This window comes from Xenopus tropicalis, chromosome 7 (assembly GCF_000004195.4).
Source record: "Xenopus tropicalis strain Nigerian chromosome 7, UCB_Xtro_10.0, whole genome shotgun sequence".
NCBI lineage: Eukaryota > Metazoa > Chordata > Amphibia > Anura > Pipidae > Xenopus > Xenopus tropicalis.
The window spans coordinates 81,264,851-81,287,104 of NC_030683.2; the positions used below are offsets into that span (position 1 = coordinate 81,264,851).

The 22,254-nt window shown below is 40.6% G+C and overlaps 1 protein-coding gene across 1 annotated transcript; it reads right to left on the reverse strand.

The window, feature by feature from the left end:
• Positions 1–485: 485 nt before the first annotated feature.
• On the reverse strand, positions 486–5,322 carry atp5mg (ATP synthase membrane subunit g; the record flags this gene model as incomplete). The annotated part of the gene is given in 3 exon segments (NM_001170504.1): positions 486–654; positions 1,053–1,213; positions 5,132–5,322. Coding segments are annotated over 3 exon segments (324 nt in total). The 3' UTR covers positions 486–555.
• Between the last annotated feature and the right edge of the window lie 16,932 nt (positions 5,323–22,254).

Below are 22,254 nucleotides of genomic sequence, written 5' to 3' on the forward strand. Positions count from 1 at the left end.
TACTGGGTATAATGTTGCATAAATAAATAAAATTATATACATATTTTTTGCCACATAATAACCAGTGAGCGCTCCCCTTTTTTGTATTGTAAAATTAAAGAGAGTCTGATTTATCTGCATATCTGTGTTTATTCATATGACTAGAAATGGCAATGATTACTCACCTAAGTTCCTCCAAAAAAATCAAACAAAACCTTGTTCTCCACAAGCAACACACATCATGAAAAATTTTGAACCCCCATTGCCTTTACGCATTACTTTTTTTGCAACTGTATGTTAAACACAGGAGTACTACTGCTTTAGTTACCAAACAAACCAGCAAAACATTACATTCGTCACTACCAGTGACTCACATTACTTAGAAATTAGCTGAACTCATCTGGGAAAAAAGGGGCTAAGCTTTCATAATGGTATAATACAGCCATCTAGAAAAAGAAACAAGATCCTTTATGACTGACAAAATAAATGGAGTGATGTTGAGGAAGAAGAGCTTCAATATTGTTTATTGAGTCCATGATGTCATTATCACAATAGTGGAAGTGGAAAAACAGAGTCTCAAACGTTGTATCCTACAAGGCCACCTTTACCGATGCACTCCCCAATATAAAACCACATAAGGACCTCTGTAGCTACCAGACCATTCCGCAGGGCCTCCTGTTAAGACAAGATTGAGGAAAATTAGACTCAGCATGTACTAAAAGTATAAAACTTTGTAAACCATTTTGAATTTATCCATGGTTCCTGCACACTTTGGTGCACTGAAGGTTGGATAGGAAGGTCCAAAGGGCCACTCAGGTGCCCATTTCAACAGCATCAACCTTTAATACCATCATACAGTTAAATTGCTGCTGTTCATCCCCATATGTGCAAGGATGCAGCATCAAAAGAACAGGTACATTAGTCAAATGAAAAAATGTGGTCATTAGTGAAAATAAACAATGTCAATTCACTTTTAATCAAAATTTGTACAATGGCACTTAAAGACATGCTGTGGACATCCTAAAACCCGTTCTTTTCAGTGATCAAGATAACATTCCTTCCATATTTCTTACCCGGACAGTGAGCTCAGACAAGCGGCCACTCTGGAAAGACTTGACCAGACCCTTTATGCTCTCAATAGCTTTGGGGACCTCTGCAGGACTTGGAGGGGTGAGCTCAACTCTGGCATAGTACCAGAATGTAGCAAGGCGTGGACGGGAGTAACCGACAGCAGCTGCAAAACAGAGAAGCAATTATTCAATTCGCACATTTTGCTAATCGTAAAATTTATTAAATCGATTTAGTTACTTTATAATAAAAGCAGAAACAAGCACGTATAGGGGGATGTGACAATTAGTTACAGAGCTTTGTCAGGTGTGGGTATATAAATCAATAGAACAAAACGTGGGTCATTACAATATTACAAATAAATTCAGTTACATTAAAGATTAAGTGCTAAGTGTCAAAGACAAGAGGAAAGAGGTCCCTGCCCCATACAGCTTACAATCTAAGTGGGTGATAAACACACAGAGAGGAAGTGTTGCAAGTTACAGTAGTTTACACAGCAATGTAAGTGCCAGAACTGTCCCCCAAAGGTAGTCTGAGTTTACTTCTGAAGAAACTGAGGGAAGATTCTCTTTGGAGAAATTTAGGGATGGCATTCCAAATATAAGGAGCAGCAAGTAGGAATGGTTTAGACAACTCTTTAAAAACTGTTGATTTACTTTATTACCGGAATTAAAGCATTTAGGAGACTAATCACCAGTGGTAGTGAAGATTTATCCCAGGCAACTAGTCTCCTCGTGTGCCAGTTGTTTTAAAGGAACAGTAATGCCAAAAAATGAAAGTAATTAGAATATAATGTACTGCTGCCCTGCACAGGTACAACTGGGGTGTTTTCCCCAGAAACTTATATAAATAAAGTTATTCTGTAGCAATGGGGGCAGCCATTCAAAGGAGAAAAGGCACAGGCACATAGCAGATAACAGATAAAACACTATTGTATTCTAGAGAGTTTAACTGTTATCAGCTATGTAACCTGTGCCTTTTCTCCTTTTTTCCAGCTTGAATGGCTGCCCCCATGGCTACACAGCAGCTTATTTATATAAACTATATTAGCGTTATTGTAGCAAAAACACAACTTTTACCAGTGCAGGGCAACAATACATTATATATTAATTGATTTAAAAAACTTTAAATTTTTGGTGTTACTGTTCCTTTAAAAGGAACAGTAACACCAAAAATGAAAGTTTTTTAAATCAATTAAAATCTAATGTACTGTTGCCCTGCACTGGTAAAAGTTGTGTTTTTGCTACAGTAACGCTAATATAGTTTATATAAATAAGCTGGTGTGTGGCCATGGGGGCAGCCATTCAAGCTGGAAAAAAGGAGAAAAGGCACAGGTTACATAGCAGATAACAGTTAACCGCTCTAGAATACAATAGTGTTTTATCCGTTATCTGCTATGTGCCTGTGCCTTTTCTCCTTTGAATGGCTGCCCCCATTGCTACAGAGCAACTTTATTTATATACGTTTCTGGGGAAAACACCTAAGTTGTACCAGTGCAGGGCAGCAGTACATTATATTCTAATTACTTTCATACACTTTAATTTCTTGGCGTTACTGTTCCTTTAAGGAAAGTGGTGATAGTGGAGGGGCCTGTGCCCTTTTGGATGAGAGGAGGAGAATCTTGGCAGAAGTATTTAATACAGACTGTAGTGGGAAGAGATGAGAGTTAGGGTGGCTAGTTAGTAGCAAGTTGCTAACCAGGGTATCAGAATCAGATCTAAACCTAAGGCGACGGCGACGGACGGGGAGATTAGTCGCCCCGCGCCAAATCTTGTTTGCAAGAATGTAAATCGCCGGTGGGATGGCATACGCGTCACTGCGATTTCTGGAAGTCACATGAAGTTTCCTTGCAAGGCAACTTTGGGAAATCGCAGCAAAGCGTATGCCATCCCACCGGTGATTTACATTCTTGCCGGTGGGAAGGCATTTGTGTAGTCGCCACAAAGACTTCTCGCGTGGCGACTAATCTCCCCGGCTGCCACTGCCCTAACAGTAACACCAAAAAATGAAAGTGCTTTAAAGTAAATAGAATATAATATACTGATGTCCTGTGCTTACAAAACTGGTATGCTTGCTTCAGAAACAGTACTATAGTTTTTGGAAACTAACTGTTGTGTAGCCACGGTGGAGACATTCAAGCTAGAAAAAAGGCACAGGTTGCACAGCAGATAACAAATACACTCTACAGAATACTATTGTACTCTATTAAAGAATGTATCTGTTATCTGCATTGTAATCAACGCACTTCCTAAATTTTTAGCAGTTACACAGTGGCTTGTTTATATAAACTATATACCAGTGCAGGGCAACAGTACATTATAATTTCATTTTTTTGGTGTTACTGTTTAAGGTGCCTGGATTGAGATCTTTATAATGTTTACTTCCTATCCTGAAGTATAGTCCCAGAATCTATGATTGAATATTAACTCTCACTGGATTTAGAAGAAATGCACCAATTTAAAAAAAAAAATGTATTTGCAGTCCTGAGAGTGCAATATTTATATTTTTTTTTTTAGATGTAATATATAATATAGTAACACACTTCCAAATATCTTAAAAGAAAAAGCAACACTAAAATTTTTTAAGTAAAAAATCTATTCTACCCTGCCCCAATAATTGCCCTATCCTGCAAACCATTTAGTATTTTGAATGCTTTATTAGAAAATACCTGTTAAAACTTCGATCCTAGCCTGACTCCTTCCTATACAGAAGGAAGGCTAGGCTCGATCAATCAATCGCCGCATAGTGGATGCTTCCCCTGCATCGCTGTATCGCCTTTTTTTCAAATGACCGGAAGCCAAGTTTTAGCAGGTATTTTTTAAAAAGGCATTCAAAATACTAAATGGTTTGCAGGATAGGGCAATTATTGGGGCAGGGTAGAATAGATTTTTTACCTAAAAATTTTTAGTGTTACTTTTCCTTTAAAAGGTCCTCATAGTAGGACCGAAATGTTGACAACCACCAACAAATAATTTCACTTGTTTAGAAGTCCCATGACTGCTCCATTTTTTGACATATGGAAATACACTTCAATATTTAGGTCAGCACTCATATATTAAGGGGAAAGCTTGCCTGGATGCAGTCTATGCTTGTATATATAAAAATATATATATATATTATACACACTTCTTAAAATACACAGACTGACTGGACCTTACTATTCTCTCCACTACACCTAATAATAAAAGTAGTAATTCTAAGCAACTTTCCATTGAATATTAAATTAAAAAAAAAAAATTAATTTTCTATTGCTGTTTTCTGGTTGTGACTCCTATAACCATGCAAGTAAGTAAACAGCAGTGGTGTAAAGTTTTAGGGTGAAGACACACAGAGCTACTAGTAGCAGCTACTAAAATAGACAATGCTGATCATTTACTGATAATTTTCTCTACATGAGTTTTAGCAGAGGCAATTCTTAGTATTGTCTATGGCAGGGTATTTTCTGGTGTGTAGTAGCTGTGACAAGTAGCTGCTACTAAGTAGCGCAGTGTATCTTGGCCCTTAGGAAGCAGCACATATCTACTGAAAGACAAGTGACCTGACATGTCACCAACCCTGCTGCACAAATCTGCATTATAAAGACACAAGGTGCAGGGGGCTCCATGCTGCAGCTGAGGAGAGGGATGGTCAGTACAGGGGAACACTAATTCAAATTTTACTTGAGCTCTCTTTAGTTAATTAATATTGTATATTTATTATTGCATATTCTATTTTATAATTTGAATGGCGTCCCTTTCAAATACTGACCTCTGAAGAAGAAACTTGAATACAAAAAAAGAAAACACAGTATAAATGCTGCTAAAAGCCAAGGATACACAGACCTAAATTAAGGTATGTGTAAATTTAAATTAGTAGGAGAGGAATATTGTCAGCAAATGACAGCAGGGATGTAAGACCAGCAATCCTACTACTCCGTGCCCTGCAAATAGCTAACCTTGACACCACAAACTAAAAGCCTAAAATAAAGCATTTACTACGGTACAGTGGCCAAGGTTACCGCGTTAAGACCATGCCTCATGCAGAACAGAATTAAACCCCACGTAGAAAGCCCACAGCACAAAGTTCGCCGATTATACGTTCTTACCGCCAATAAGCTGAGGAGTCTTTGTGGTTACGGCCTTTACAAGTTTTTGTGCTGCCTGAGCCATGATGAACGTCCGAGGCCTACCGCAGATCCCGTAGTAGAAATGGATGACTGACCTCCTTCTACCGGCTACGAGAAACAAGAATATCTGCAATAGCGCCGCCCAATGTCACCCTCCGAGAGCAGACGAGACTGAACTACTACTGAAAAGACCGCCCTGAGCCAATCAATGCAAAGACGATTTTACAGACCTCACACCATCCAGCTAATAGTTACAAAGTTCCTGCAAGCGTGACCTATCACAGGAGGGGCGGGGTCATAATATATATCTGCGCAGCTTTTGATTTGCTGCGGTATTGCGGAAGACTTTTGATTGGCAGACACCGAGAGAAAACGAGTGTCAAAACTACAATGTAGAGCGGCTTTCAATGTCACCTTCTGGTTCACCTAGAAATGCAATGTTTGTAGTTGCATCGGTGCGCTACATGTAACAGCGTGTAAGGGTTAAACTTTGGTACTGATACATTTATAAATGTTATCAGCTTTAAAGAGAAGACGTAATATGGACCTGTGCGTGCTTGTAGCTTAATAATTGGAAGACTACAATTAAAATGTTTTTTAGTGTGACGTGTTAGCGCTTGTTCTGCATAAACAGTGAATTGTAGCAACTGAGTTGTTGCTGGTTGAGAATTCGTTTCCGCAGTTTAGGACTTCTGTTATCATTCTTTATTTATACAGCACTGATAGTCTGTGACACACTACAGTTATACATCATTCACATTAGTCTGTGTCCCAGTGGCACCCTACAATTTAAGTTGCCTATCCCATTCATATACGCTAGTGAGGCTTCAGATGGGGTTTTTTGCCTTCCTCTGGATCAACTAGAAGTTAGGCAGGTGATATATAGGCATTATGGTTGAACGTGATGGATGTATGTCTTTCTTCAACATAACTTACTAAGAATTCAGATGCTATGTTCAAGTTTATCAGAAACCAGCTCACCTGCCTGTATATACTGTATTTGGTGTGTGGGAAGCCATACAAAATCCTTGTAAATAGTGCCTTGGATAGAATCCAACTTAGGACTCCCAATGTTGCAAGGTAGCAGTGCAGTCTGTTAATTAGAAATGACACCTGGCTGAAAAAATAATGTAGGTGAGAAAGTGAAAAATGTAGATAGGCTAGAATTTTTTGCAGCAGCTGTGGTAAATTTAAAGGAACAGTAACACCAAAAAATGAAAGTGTATAAAAGTAACTAAAAGATAATGTACTGTTGCCCTGCACTGGTAAAAGTTGTGTGTTTACTTCAGAAAGTCTACTATAATTTATATAAATAAGCTGCTGTGTAGTATGGGGGCAGCCATTCAAAGGAGAAAAGGCACAGGCACATAGCAGATAACAGATAAAACACTATTGTATTCTACAGAACTTGCCTGTTATCTGCTATGTAACCTGTGCCTTTTCTCCTTTTTTCCAGCTTGAATGGCTGCCCCCATGGCTACACAGCAGCTTATTATATAAATGATAGTAGTGTTACTGTAGCAAACACACCAGTTTTACCAGTGCAGGGCAACAGTGCATTATATTTTTATTACTTTAAAGCTCTTTTATTTTTTGGTGTTACTGTTCCTTTAATTTTAATTTACTAGGGGGCGGGACAAGCAAGATTGGGAGAGAGTAACTGGCCATAGGGGTGTGAATCCTGCATGAAATGATCCACTACTACCAGCGAGTTCAGTATCACATGGAGTTAATCAATAGAGAAAGTGGCGCAAATATAACGGTATGTTCCGTATATATACAGTACAGGTATTGGACCCCTTTTCCGGAATCCCATTATCCAGAAAGTTCAGAATCAGAGAAAGCCCATCTCCCATAGACTCCATTTTAATCAAATAATTCACATTTTTTATTTTTTTCCCCTTTCTCTCTAATAATAAAACAGTACCTGTACTTGATCCCAACTAAGATATAATAAATCCTTATTAGAATTTAAATACTGTTTAAATTTTTTTTTAGTAGACTTTAGGTAGGAGATCCAAATTATGGAAAGACCCCTTATCTGGAAAACCCCAGGTCCCAAGCATTCTGCATAATGGGTCCCATACCTGTATATACTTACACGCACTTATACATTACATTGTATAGTACCATCAATTTCTAATATTATTGTATTCATTATTCTTAATAATATATCAGGTTCCATTATATTTCTGTTGTTATTTTATAGATTTATCATGATTTCATTCGACAATACGAGTCACTGAAGCGCCACTGGTGGAAATGCAATGGTCCCTGTGCACAAGTAGTGAGGCGGTTTATGGACAGGACTCCATGCTCCAAGGAGCACAAGCGCAAATGCGGAGGAGAATTTATAAAGGTCCGAGAACCAAAGAGAATGAGAACCGGCCTATAGAATCACTTAAGGAATACTCTAGAGACTTTCTCCTTGGCTAATAACAGTTTTGCCAGCAAATAAGGCCATGGCCCAAAAATGCTTACCACTGAGTTATGGAATGGGCATGGATAACCATTGTAATGGGTGCAATTTTGGTCTAATATATTTATACATACAGTCTGCACGGACACTGTCCATCTGAAAAGACCACCAGGCTATATATTGTGTAAAGACAAAACAGTATTGGCCCCAATGATCTGCTAATATATGTGCTGGTCTGGCATTATGATGCGCTAGGGCTATACAGCCTGCTTGAGAGTGATATTAGCTACCAATTTACATATCCCACACTTACTGTTAGTAATTAGCGACTGAGGGAGGGAAATGGTGAAAATTCACAAGACGTGTTAAAGTCAATGGGTATTTTTTCTCTGTGATGCCAGCCCTGCCCTCTGCCAATGCACACCTCAACAGGGGCGGGGCCTACTAGGACAAGCCCCCAAGCCCTGCCACCTTGCACTTTAGACCAACAGTGGGGCCCACCAGCAGCCAACCCCGCCAGACACCCCAGGAGCGCAGCAGGGCTCACCCGGACTGGGGTATCCCGGTGGGACAAATTGGCCTGATCTGAATATTTGACACATAAGCCAATGATCACATTACCCTGAAGGCAAGCCAAATACATAGGTTGGTGGGGTCCTTGTCCTTTTTGCCTGTCCATATGGGTAAAGGGAGGGGGAATGCATAATACTTTATTAGCATTATTTTATATCTATTATTTACATTATTGCACATTTTGCATGTAATCAATACACTTATGGACATAAAGGATCCCCTTCAAGAACAACTCCTATAGTGCTCTAATGCTGGCCCGAACCTTCAGTTGCTCTAATGTTGGCCAGAACCTGCAGTTGCTCTAATTCTGACCAGAATCTTCACAAGCAACTCCTATAGTACTCTAATACTGCCCAGAACCTTCACAAGCAACTCCTGTATTGCTCTAATGCTCTTGCATAAAGACAGCAGGTATTATGGTCTGGTTGCTAACGTGGTGTAAATGGAAATAACTGAAGGAGAGACCACATTAAAGAAAACCACCAACAGTGGAACATTGCAGGTTGCAGCATGAACACCACCAAAGTGAGTAATGAAAACACATGTAAAATGAAACCAATCAGCAGGTAGCATTGGATTGGTTCCTATAGGTTACTAGACCTAAAGCAAAGCTGTTACCACACTTCCCTATAGGTTCCTCTGTCTGTACAGAAATACCATGACATTGGTTTTAGTAAAGTTCCCCTGTAGGGGGCACAAGTCTTCAGGATGGCATTAAGGTGGCATTTTAATGGCATCACATAAATCAATGGCAGCTCTAACAAGGTTCCTCTGTGCTTCAGAACTGAACAGCATGTTTCCAACTGCCTGTGATCATTTAATTGCCCTCACTCAAACACTGATTGGCTTTGCATCATGCTAGATTTACATGGCCACGATGGATCCTGTGTACTGATGGCCCAATGGGGGAATACAACGCCTTGTTAGTCAAGGATCAAGTGAGATTTTTAAGCCAGAAAAAAACAATATCATATACAGTTGAGCTCCAAACATCTCCGGACACGACATGCTGCTAAAACCAGGTCTTTATTGTTCCATCTAAAAACTAGACGCCTGACATGTTTCGTGCGCGAACGCACTTACTCATAGGCATACATATACAACAGTAGGAGGGTTTAAATAGTGTCATAAGCAATTAAACATGCAAATTAAGACATCAATACATACACCCCCATCAGTAAAAAAGCACACATAGTGGAATCTGGAACCTGTATAAATCAAAACTGTAGGCTATATTAACAAGGCCAATCATTTAAAAAAGACTTTTTTTTGTAAAATACATATGTAGAATACATCCAATCAATCCAAGTAAACTGTTCAATACATCAATATCAATAAATATAGTAAAAAGTAAATAATATTAATTTAATACATGAATGGCAACATTAATGTTAGAAATTCTTTTATGTACAAATAAATAGACTCATAAATTCAAACATAGCAGCTAATGTCAAAAATAGAATTGAGGCCATTAGGATATCGTGTATCAAGAGTAAATATCCATTTGACTTCAGAACGTAAGAGCCTAGCATATAAGTCACTGCGCCTTGCATCAGGAAGAATTTTATCTATGACTTGAATGTGCAAAAACGATACATCAGATTGGCAACATTGTAAAAAGTGTCTAGCCACGGGACTGTTGCTACTTCTAGCAGCTATATGTCTAATATGTTCCCTCATCCTGCTCTTAAGGGAGCGTGTTGTACAGCCAACATATTGAATGCTACATCTTGAACAGGTTAGAAGATACACAACATATCGCGTATTACAGTTGGCATAAAAATGCATGTTAAATACTGTCCCAGACACTGAACTACTAAAGGTAGTGGATTGCCTGATATGTGAACAAGTAACACATCTGCGTGCTCCACAGCGATATGTACCCTTTACTGTAAGCCATGTCGCTCTCAAAGGCCGGGACCGCCACAGAGTTGGTGAAAGTATATTACCCAATGTGGGAGCTTTTTTTGCAACAATATTGTAACCACCTTGTAATACCAATACAACGGACATGATTGTGTCCTTTCAGTCCCTGCTGCTTTGTGCTTGTTTTCTCCTTCCATAGTTAAAGGAATACTGTCATGGGAAAACATGTTTTTTTCAAAACCCATCAGTTAATAGAGCTTCTCTGTTTTTCAAAAACACAATTTTTTTACATGTAATTTTGAAATTTCACATGGGACTAACCATATTCTTCATTTCCCAGGGTGCCACAGTCATGTGACCTGTGCTCTGATAAACTTCAGTCACACTTTACTGCTGTGCTGCAAGTTGGAGTGATATCCACCCCCCCTCCCAGCAGCCAATCAGCAGAACAATGGGAAGGGAGCAAGATAGCAGCTCCCAGTAGATATCAGAATAGCACTCAATAGTAAGAAATCCAAGTCCGGCTTGGGACTCCTCCAGTTACATGGGAGTAGGAGAAACAATAGGTTACCTGAAAGCAGTTCTAATATGTAGCGCTGTCTCCTTCTGAAAGCTCAGACTCAGGCACAATGCACTGAGATGGCTGCCTACACACCAATATTACAGCACACAGTTGTGAAATGAGGTGAAACTTACCTGTGGTGTGTTGGGGGAGGGAGACGGGGGGATCGGATCTGGGCCGCCGGGGCCCACCGGGTTTTTTCTCGGTACCCCGGCTGCCCAGTCCGATGCTGAGTTGGTGTCATTAGAATTTTTATGTGGCAGAGAAGAAGTAGGGGATTATAAGAGCAATATAACCATCTGACTAAGGATAAATATATGTACAGTAAGTTATGGGAGAGTTAGTATGTTATTAGAAAAGGATAATCCATGACTGCTTCTAAATAGCTAGGCTAAATTAATCACTACATTTTACTAAAAAGATAATAGTGTGCAATTGAGAAGCTGTCCCTGTGCCTTCATCAGGCCCGGCAGCCATTTTCCCTCTGACACATCAGTGACATTTACACCTGCAAACTTCATGTGACTCCTAATATGCGCATCCTATACTCTGTTTGTGAGTGTATTGGGAAGTTTTATTTATATTAAAGTATTTAAGTTTTTACACATATGGCGTATGCATTTATCCCACAGTAAGTGCACAGAAGGGGAAGGGAAGCGGAAAGGTCGTGGAATTAACCTAAAGTTGTTTAAGTTGGAAATTTACCTATGTGAAGTGGTTCCTAACACTGCCTGAAACTAAGAGGTGGGAAAGCAGAGAGTCGTGAGCTACAAGTGAACCAATTGGATGCCATATAAACCCAAGGGGGTCTGTAAGTAGATTGGCAATCGGAAAGGGATATCACAACTGGGCACAAAAGGGTGATATAAGTAAAAGTCATCACTGGTGTTAAAAAGCACATGAGAGTGCACATTGTGAAGTAATAACAGTATTACACTATATATTTTTTTTTTTTTTTTTTTTCTTCTTTTCCTCATAAGACCTCATCGCTAAGTCTAAAGCAGAAGAGGGCACTTTGGAGTTATTTATTGAATTTTATCAATAAAACTGGTAAAACAGGAGGAAACTGTTGGTTGTTTCTTGTTACTTGTTTCCTGCAAGCTCTTTTGTTGCTGATGATGATGTTTATTGTGCAAAACTGACATATTTACCTAAAGAGGATTTCTGATCATTTTTTTCCCATAGACCTAATTGGTCAGCTTTGTGGCTCAAATTATTTTCTAATGTAGGAATAAATTCTTCTGTACTAGAGAGTAGCAAAGACCCACCCTGCATAGAATCAAAACTCATTTATGGGAATGTTGAGACCCAGCTGAGCAAAATGTATAGGGTTTTCATATACCTTCTCTTGTACTATGGGAAATCTCCTATTGACATTTGCCCTAATGGTAGCCTCAGCAACTATGATTCCATAAAAGACACTATTTTTGACGAGTCTTGTCGCCCAGAGCTAGAGGAGGAGCTAGAGCAGGCACTCTGTTGACTTTATTTGTACTTTCCTTTTTTTAGATTCCCAATTCCTGAGATTAGACTTACTAGTGGAATTAATCTTTCCTGCTTTTCTGATTGACATTTTGTCCTTTCATTTTATACCTTTGTTTTCCAATGTATATAAACACTAATTATACAAAGGTCATTGAATGAATCCCATGTTACAAGATACCACTTTAAATCTTACAATTACATGTCAGCTTGCAAGACGGGAGTTCGAGAAAGAAAGAGCATGACTTACACTATATTCCTTCCCTCTCTACCCCCCTTCAACTTTTACCTTCTCCCTTCTTTCTCCTCAATAATAAGACACAAGAAACAAAACTTGTTTGTGTTGATTTGCAGTTTATTTACATTGCTCAGTACAATCTCTTGTAAAACTGTACCTTTGTTATGTAATATGACATCACAAATAAAAGTTTAAAAATTTAAATTAAAAAAGAAAACCTATACAAGATTCCTGACCAACTGGTTAAGTATTTCTTATGTAAAATGGATAGTTAAGGGAGAACTAAAGCCTAACTAAAGAAGTAGGGCAGAAATGTTGTACATTATGTTTTGGATTTCTGTACCAGCCTAAGGTGACCACAACCCTTTAGCAGGGAAGATCTGTGCCCTAAAGATGCCCCAGTAGCCCCCATCTTCTTTTCTGCTGATTCACTGCACATGCTCTGTGCTGCTGTCAGTTACTGAGCTTAGGGACCGACTCAAAATATACTGCATTAATAGAGTATAAATGTAACAGTAAAAAGCTGATTAGTAATTCATTCAGATTTACATTACATGACAGATCTAAAACCAGGGCATTTGCATCAGAATTGAATAATTAGCCATGTAGCATCAACTTATATGACAGACAAACCTCATTTTCTGCTTGATAATTTGCAATGACCCTTAAGCTCAGCTTCTCAGCAGCCGCTCAGACCACATTGAGCATGTGCACTGTCCCGGACAGTTCCAGGAGGGGAACAGAATCCAAGATGGGGAGCTCCTGTGACACTGTACCATTGAGATGCTGAAACTTTAAGCCAGTGCAGTCAGTTTATTATATAAAATATGGCATTTCTAGCCATAATCATTTTTAGGGTTTAGTTCTCCTTTAAAGGGGATTTTCACCCAAATATCTTTGCATAGTGAAGGAAAATGTAATTATAAGCAGCTTTACTACATAGATTCAACTTTCAATTAGTTTTACAGTTATTTATAAATATATTTGCTATTAAAAGGACAAATTAAAAGTATTGTGTGATTCTCTTCTATATACTCATAGAACATGAGAGCTTGATAATTTGCTATGACCCCTAAGCTTAGCTCCTCAACAGCTGCCCAGAGCACAATGAGCATATAAGTGTTGTAGACACTTTGCAAGATGGGGCACCTCATTCTTATCTTGCTATATCTGTGAGCATGGGCGTCCACAGAAGGGGGCAAGAGGGGGCACTTGCCCCCCCCTGGAAAAGTAGCAAAAAAAACAAAAACCTTACTCCGTTTCTGCACTGTGCCCTCAAGCCCGTTTTTGCTGTGCTCTGATTGTGCTCTTCTTGTGGATTCTCCAATCAGAGCACAGCTTCCTTGACAGACAGTAAAATTGACCAATCAGAGCAGAGATGCACACAGGGATCGGGAGATTTTGCAAACTGGAAACAGAAATAAAGACTGAAAAGAAGAATCTGCCCCTGTAACTTTACCTAAGAACCAACTCTCAACTTTTGCTGCAGTTTTCATCTCACAGGTACTATACAGTTCTAAAGAATCACTAGCTGACATTAAATTGTTTTTTGCCTGACATCTATAATAATTTATAATCTATCCCCTACCCTAACACATGGAGGGTAAGTTAACTCTTTCCCTCTGAAAAAGCTCATTGTGTGTTTATATATGTGTTGTTGTTTTTTGCACTTACTATTTTTTTTTTTTTTTGTCATTGTTTTGTTCATTTATAGTAAGTTACAGTGGGGCCAATGTTGTGTGTCAGTGCCAGTGTTATAGTGCCAGGGCCTGAATATCTGCCATCAGTACCCACTGCTCCTCATGGCATATAATGTGCTGGGTTTGTAAATACGGACTGCATCTCACTGTATATAATGGGGAGTCAGTACCCACTGCCTTTCTTGCTATAAAACTAACATAAACACATCTAAAGGGGTGGTTCACTTTTAAGTTAACCTTTAGTATGTTATAAAATGGCCTATTCCTAGCAACTTTGCAATTGGTCTTCCTAATTAATTTTTTTGAATAATTTGCCTTTCTCTTCTGCCTCTATACAGATTTCAAATGGGGGCCAAAAAATATTGCTCTGTGAGGCTACAATTTTATTATTATTATAATTTTGTATTACTTATTTTTCCAAGTAGGCCCCTTAACTATTCATATTCCCATCTCTTGTTTAAATCACTACCTGGTTGCTAGGGTAAATAAGACCCTAGCAACCAGATAGCTGCTGAAATACCAAATGGAGAGCTGCTGAACAAAAAGCTAAATAACTGAAAAACCATTAAAAATAAAAGTGAATTCGAATGCGAACTACCCCTTTAAGCTAACTGATCACAAACACAAATGTTTGCAGATCCCCTAACAGAAGTGCGCGTATGAATACTTTTACTACTAATACTAAACATTTTAGGGTAAAAAAAAAGCACCCCCACCCGCACTTTTGTACAGTATCCCTGGGAGTCAGTGGGAATGGCAAGAGGTAGTTGGGAGGTTAACTTTTTACGTCAGCAGCGAATCCACTAAGTGTCACATTAGCTGTAGGTCAGTCTGTGTATGGGCCATATTTAGCCTCCCCTAGTATCATCCTGCAAAAAAAAAAAAAATATATATATATATTTATCTGTTGCAGGATGATGCTAGCTTACTTGCCCCCCCTTGGAAAATTTTCTGCGGACGCCCATGTCTGTGAGGCCCTATTTCTATCTGGAGATTGCGCAATGGCCAATGCACTTTAAAAAATGAGGTAGAAAAACTTCTTTAAGCAGCAGACATGAGGCGAAAAATCGTTGCACTGGCTCTCCTTCCAGCAACCCTGGGCCTGAAGCCACAGACTTGCAACCTCCTTACTTGCTCAAAAAGGATCTACATACAGATTTGTATAAACTCTTTGATAATAATAATGCCAATCATGCTGAACTCAAATCTGCAATAGCAGATCTTTCCAAAGAAATAATCTCTATAGGCACTCACACAGACTTAATAGAAATTTAATATCACACATAACTACTACCCCATGAACAAATACAGCAACAAGTTTCCTCCTTAGAGAACTGTGACAGATTTAGAAAATCATACTGAAGGTCTAGATAACAAATCTAGATGCAATAATATCAAAATACATAATGTGTCAGAGTCATTTACAGATCTGCAGAAGTTATTTGAATTATTGCTCACCAGACTGCTGGAATACAACCCTGAGCTACAAATAATAGACAGAGTTCACAAGGCTCTTTGTCCCAAACTATGAACTGATGAAGCCCAAAGGGAGATCGCTACACTACTATATGATTACATTACTACTTATTATATTACAGGTATGGGACCTGTTATCCAGAATGCTCAAGACCTGGGGTTTTCCGGATACGGGATCTTTTCGTAATTTGGATCTCCATAACTTAAATCTGCTAAAAATCATTTAAATATTGAATAAACCCAATAGAATTGTTTTGCCTGCAATAAGGATTATTAATATCTTAGTTGGGATCAAGTACAAGGTACTGTTTTAAATTAGAATTATGTGCTTATAATGGAGTCTGTCTATTGGACAAGAACATTTACAACTTTTTCCTGATGTGGCAACCTCTACCTTACAATTGAATTAATGTTGTGGAGCGTAATCTTTTTACCCTTATGCCTCATAACTGGGTTATGCTTTGGTAGAATGAGCTTTCTGTACTTACAAGCCCACTTATTGAAAAAGCTTGGAAATGCATTCCTTAATCCAAGAGTATTCAACAATTTCAATGCTCAGAATTCCATTTTGATTCCTTGAGGTATGACAAATAGAGACCAATTTCCTCAGATTTTCAGCTTTCGTAAAATAACACTTGAAAGGAAAAATAATCCCCCCTTTTTGAAATGAGCTCATTCAGTTAGGTGCTGAAAAAATAAACTACCAACACTTCCAGAAAAAAAAATATTTTATACAGGTAAACTTGATTCCAGAGACTGAAACTGTGGAATCAGGTATGTCTGTATACAATGAAAACACATTTATACAAATGAAAAAACATTTATATTTATTGCTAGAAATGCAGATAGTCTTGTGTAACAGCAGTGCATAAAAATGAACTGAATGAGCTCCCCCCCCCACTCAAGACACACACACAGCCAAGAAGTTAATACCCTTAGGCCTGAGTAGCTATACAAGGTACGTGGAGATCATTATAGAGCCAAAGGACAGAACTTATTAAATTTTATATTTAATATTACAAAGGTAAGAAAGGTTTTACAAAAAGAGACATGTACATACAAAACAGTAAATAAAATAAAAGGGAAAAAAAACACAGAGAAACCCTAAGTACGTTACCGAGTTATCTTTTGTGTCCTCCTGAGGCAAGTTAGGAAAATTGAACTCACAATCCAACAGAACATGGAGCCTCAAAATATGAGTTAAAGAATACCTGGGCATGTGGGCTTTTTATGTGCCGCTGGGCCACCCCCTCAGTACCGTATGCATGAGGAGGGAGTGCCCAGGAACTGGTCACATGACCCCCCCCTTCCCCTGTAGAGAGCTGTACTTTTCATGCCAGTTTCTTGTCATATAATATTGGTACTTGCCAGTGCCCGATATTATTATGAAAGTAGGGGCTTGTTTTGACCCATATGTGGGCGATCAAAATGATACCAAACATTGGGGGTGTCTCATGCCCCAGTCCCCCAGAAACTATCCCTCCTAACTGGTGGGTATAGGAAGTCCTTGTTTGGTATCATTGGGAAGCATGGGGCCCCCTCATAAACAATAAGTGATTTATGAGGATGTGAACCGTACAGCCAAGGAGATATGGATCCCTTTCTATAATCCATATTTTCTCATAGCTGCACCCTGCCCTGCTGTTCTAGGCCCACAACTGACTTCTTTGATCACAGATCAAAGAAACCAATAGCCTCAGCTCCAAATGGCTGGCTACGGCTGGTCTGATGAGGTTGTTGAATTTGTCACCTTCCCGCAGTCGCTGGTTGCATATTCAATTAAGGGTCTCTGCGGGAGTCGGTGACCAGGTTTATTGGGTTAATTAGGGTGTCTGGTGGACACAAAGCAAAATGTTGCCAGGTTTTACAATTTACCATGCCAGGTTTACCTCTTTACAAAGCCAGGGCAATGTTGCCTGACATGACATAAAGGTAGAAACAATAGGATTTCTACCTCCTTCTGCCAATTCAGCCCTGAAGGCAAATTTTGCTCAGGCGCCTTCTATGCGTGTATGGCCAACTTAAATCTCTTTCTCTTCAGATATCTGTGGGACACAGAGACAATGGGTATAGCACTCTTCACCAGGAGGCAGGACACTAGAAGAAAGAACTCCTCCCCCTACTGCTGTACCCCTCACATCCACCAGATAGAGCCAGTTTTAGATAAATAATAAGAGAAGTAGCAGGCTAACTATATACAGAATAACCCAATAAACAGGAAAACCTACAGAGAGTCCGCTTCCAGAGTGGGAAGTTCTCTTGCAGAGGTCATCTGTGGGACACAGGGACCACGGGGCATACCAAAGCAATCCCCTAAATATAAGGAGGGAGGAAGTGACGTAAGGCTTAAACAGCCACAGCCTGCAGCAACTTCCTGCCAAAGTGTGCGTCAGATGCTGAAAAAACATCAAATTTGTAAAATTTGGTAAAGGCATGAATAGAGGACCATGTGGCTGTTTTACAAACTTGCTCCACAGTTGCATGATTCCTGAAGGCCCAAGAGGTGCTGATGCCCCTAATGGAATGGGCCCGAATCGTCAAAGGACTATGTTGAGGTTCCACGGAGGCAGGGGGTCCTTGAACAGGCGAGCAATGTGTACCATGCCCCGAAGGAAGGTGCGTACGACAGGAAGGTTTGCAAGTTTCCTCTGGAAGAGAACAGAGAGCGCGGAGACCTGTGCTTTAAGTGAGCCTAAGGCTAGGCCTTTGGCTAGACCAGCCTGCAGGAAGTCAAAAATGCAGGCTAGAGAAAAGGAATCAAATGCGACACAATCACGAAAACACTTCCATACTCTGTGATATGCTTTGGAAGAAACTAGCTTCCTGGGCGCCAGCATCGTATGGATGACATCGGTCGAAAAGCCCTTACACTGAAGGTCTAAGCGCTCAACAGACATGCCGTCAAACTCAGTCTCTTGGGATCTGGATGTTGTATGTAACCTTGGCATAGGAGGTCCAAAATGGGAGAAAGAAGCCAAGGATCCAGCACTAGCTTGTAAAACCATGCCCTTTTTGGCCAGTGGTGAGCCTCTAGGATGAGAGTGCAGCGTTCCCTTTTGACCTTGACTCTGGGCAGCAAAGGAAGAGGAGGGAACACATATGCAAGGCTGAAATCCCATGGCTCCATTAGGGCATCTGCTGCAAGGGCTAGTGAATCATGGAACCTTGCGGTTGTCGCGAGCGGCCATATGGTCCACTTCTGGTAGCCCCACCTTTCCTTGATGGCATCTTTGGATGAAGGGACCATTCTCCCAGGTATAGCTTCTGGCAGCTGATGTAATCTGGGATGGTGCCAAGCTTCTTGAAAATGTTTCAGTCTACCCCCGACTGGGTTGGGAGATGGAGTCAGAGAGGAGAAGTCATGCTGTGGTGTGTTTTGTGTTGGGAACGCTTGCCTTGCCAGTTAGAGCAAAACCGGGATTGGACGTGGTTCTTGAAACCGGAGGTTTAGGAAGGGTAATCTCTGTTGGAAAAGGCCTTGGTTTGCTTAGCGGAGCAAAAAAAATGACCTCTCCAAAAATAAGATCGGGTTTTAGATTGTGGCAGAAGACTACTCTTGCCCCCTGTGCCTTGGCTGTCCAGAGCCTGAGCCACAGGGTTGCTACCGACAGGGCCATGGTGCGACTGATCACTTGGGTAGTGTTGAGGGAGGCCTCACAGATGTTATCATTGGCTTCTTTGATCTGTATGGCTAAGGAAAGAAGTTCCTGCCTAAAAGATCAGGAATTCATCCCTTCTATAAGAGAGGAGTACCAGGATTGGACTGCTCTGCTGACCAAATCAGAGGCTATAATGGGCCGTAAGGATTCACCAGCGGAGGCGAAAACCGACTTAAAAAATCCCTCCAGTTTCTTGTCCATGGAATCCTTTTATGAAGATGCATCGGGGGACAGGAAGAGCTGTGTTTTTGGAAAGCTGAGATACGGGTGCATCTACTGAAGGAGCTGAACATTTGTTAGAGCAGGGAAGGGATACAATCTTTGGAAACGGCGGTTTGCCTGAAATTACTTTTCAGGATGATCCCACTCAGATTGGATAATGGTGTCAAGTTGGGAGTGGTAGGGAAAGATAGACAGATTTTTTTTATTTTGTTTGAAAAGAGCCTGAGAGGAATCAGGAGTCTTGAGGTCTAAGCAATTTGATACTGCAGTGATTAAGGTATCCAAGGGCTTGAGAAAGGTTTGAAAAGGTCCTCAGTTTCATCATGGTTGGAAGAAAGTTCTCCCTCACTGAGAGAGTGGGAGTCCCAGGGAAGGGAAGGAGGAAGGGACTCTGCATCAAACTCCTCTGCTGAGGAGGGTGGGGCAGTGCGTTTGGATGCTTTGGATCTGGTGTCTGCAGCACCCTGGTCAAGTCTGTCGAGCAACTTGTCCAGACACGCTGCTAATATGGGGGTACCCGTGGAGAGTTGTAGGGCCCAATGGGGTGGTTCTTGAATGCTATGGCAGTGGTATATTTTGCCCTTGGAGAGAAAGAGCCTTCCCCTGGATTGTCCTGCAGAGGAAGCGCCAGCAGTTCCTGTACCTGAGAATTGGCCTCAGAGGATTTAGGGCTGCTGTATATATTTGTTCCCACTTTATATATGTTTCTGAGTGCAGACTGCAAAGTGGGCCATAAAGAAGGGAAGTAAAAACTAATACAATCCTTTCACATTAAACTTGAAGTTGGCACTTGGATAATGTTATGTGGGCATTAAATGTGAATTTGCCACTGCGTTTATATATTGCTATGTGTATTTATTAAACGTCGATTGAAACTTTTTCTTGCCTACTGCGCCAAATGATAGACGTCACACTATTTTAACTGGTAGATCTCATGACAGAGGCCAGGTGCAAGAGTAGATCACAGGGTGACAAAGTCTGGGCACCCCTGTTCTAAAGTACCCTCAGATATGGTGTAAAGGATCTATGTTGGAGGAAAAGTTCAGGATGGAGTTCAGAGACACAGCTTGCCAAAGAGTGTGTGCAATCAGGATGGAGAGTGGTGGTAGACGCGTCTGAAGTGGAGGAGGTGTTTTGGAGAATGGCACAAATCTACAGTAGAGTGGAAGAGACATGTCTGTAGATGCGCGAGATAATGCAAGATCAGATAAGCGTGTACAGGAAGAAGTCGGAAGGAAGGATCCGTTGGAGAAAGGAGTCGCAAGGAAGAAGAACCTCCCAAATGGTGCCATCGCGTAAGGGAGAGAGAAAGCACTGTAAAGACCGCAACCCATAGGGAGGGCACATACAGTTACGGAGACATGAAGAGCCAGATCCTTGTGCTTGAGAGACCCAAGCTTGCCAGTGCTGGACAGCTGCTGCCCCATAATTTGAAGGGGCAGGAGAATGTTGTGTGGCCTGCTCTGGAGAGTGATTAGCCCCAGCACTGCAGATCGCAAGTAGGGGGTGGACACTGCAGAGTTCTCATGGCAGTCTTAACTGGTCGCAGGGGGGGAGTTCTTTCTTACTTCTAGTGTTCTGCATCCTGGTGAAGGGTGCTATACCCATGGTCCCTGTGTCCCACAGACAACCTCTGCAAGAGAAATGAAGAATATGGCTAATATTTTTGTGACCTGTGCTCTGATAAACTTCAGTCACACTTTATTGCTGCACTGCAAGTTGGAGTGATTTAACCCCCCTTCCTTCCTCCTGAGCAGCTGATCAGCAGAACAATGGGACAGCAGCAAGATAACAGCTCCCGGTAGATATCAAAATATCACTCAATAGTAAGAAATCAAAGTCCAGTTACATTGGAGTAGGAGAAACAATAGTTCTAATGTGTAGCGCTGGCTCTTTCTGAGAGCTCAGACTCAGGCACAATGCACTGAGATGGCTGCCTACACACCAATATTACAACTAAAAAAAAAAATACATTTGTTGGTTCAAAAATAAAATTTTAAATGGTAGAGTGAATTATTTGCTAAAGTATACCATAAAAATCATGACAGAATCCCTTTAAGTTTATATACTGCCTTATCCTGGAAAACTGATAAATTCCCAGGTAACAGTGACAAAGGCTTTTATTCACCCACCATAAGATAAAATCTGAAAATGAAAGGATCAATGGCCCAAGAACTAAACCTCAACTCTTAGGGCTCTGGCACACGGGGGAGATTAGTCGCCCGCGACAAAACTCCCTGTTCGCGGGTGACTAATTTCCCCGAGTTGCCTCGCGAGTCTTTTCCGGCGATTTCGGGAAATCGCGCCGCCGCGTGTGCCATCCCGCCGGCGACTTACATGATGGCGGGTCATGGCAACTCAGGGAGATTAGTCGCCCGCGAACAGGGAGTTTTGTCGCGGGCGACTAATCTCCCCCGTGTGCCAGAGCCCTTAAATGTGTTTAAGATAAATATTTTGTCAAATCTGTGTGGTAGGAACTCTACAATAATGTCAGAAGATGGCTGAAGAAAAGGTTTCTGGTTATCTTTACAACATAAACAGAATGTACTAGACCCTGTAATAGAATTTTGACATGGTGATTTTTCTGGATGCTAGCACTGTGCCCAACAGCATTATAAGAAAGGCCCTTGGCTTTCAACACCTAACTTATGTTTAATACAGACTTGGCATAACCATCCAGAGCATAGTTGTAAAGTGCAGCACAATCTCTTGGTTCTTTTTGTTCTTCTCCTCATAACTACCCATAACAGCCACCCTTGCCTTCTGGGTGGGCAATGCGTGATTGTAATTTGTTTTTATTGTATTAAGCTAAAGAAGTTATTTGTTTAGTATATTATACTCTGAACTGCAGAACAACACTCCACCAGCACCAACGCTACTCCAGTAAGAGACCATATCCTCCAAA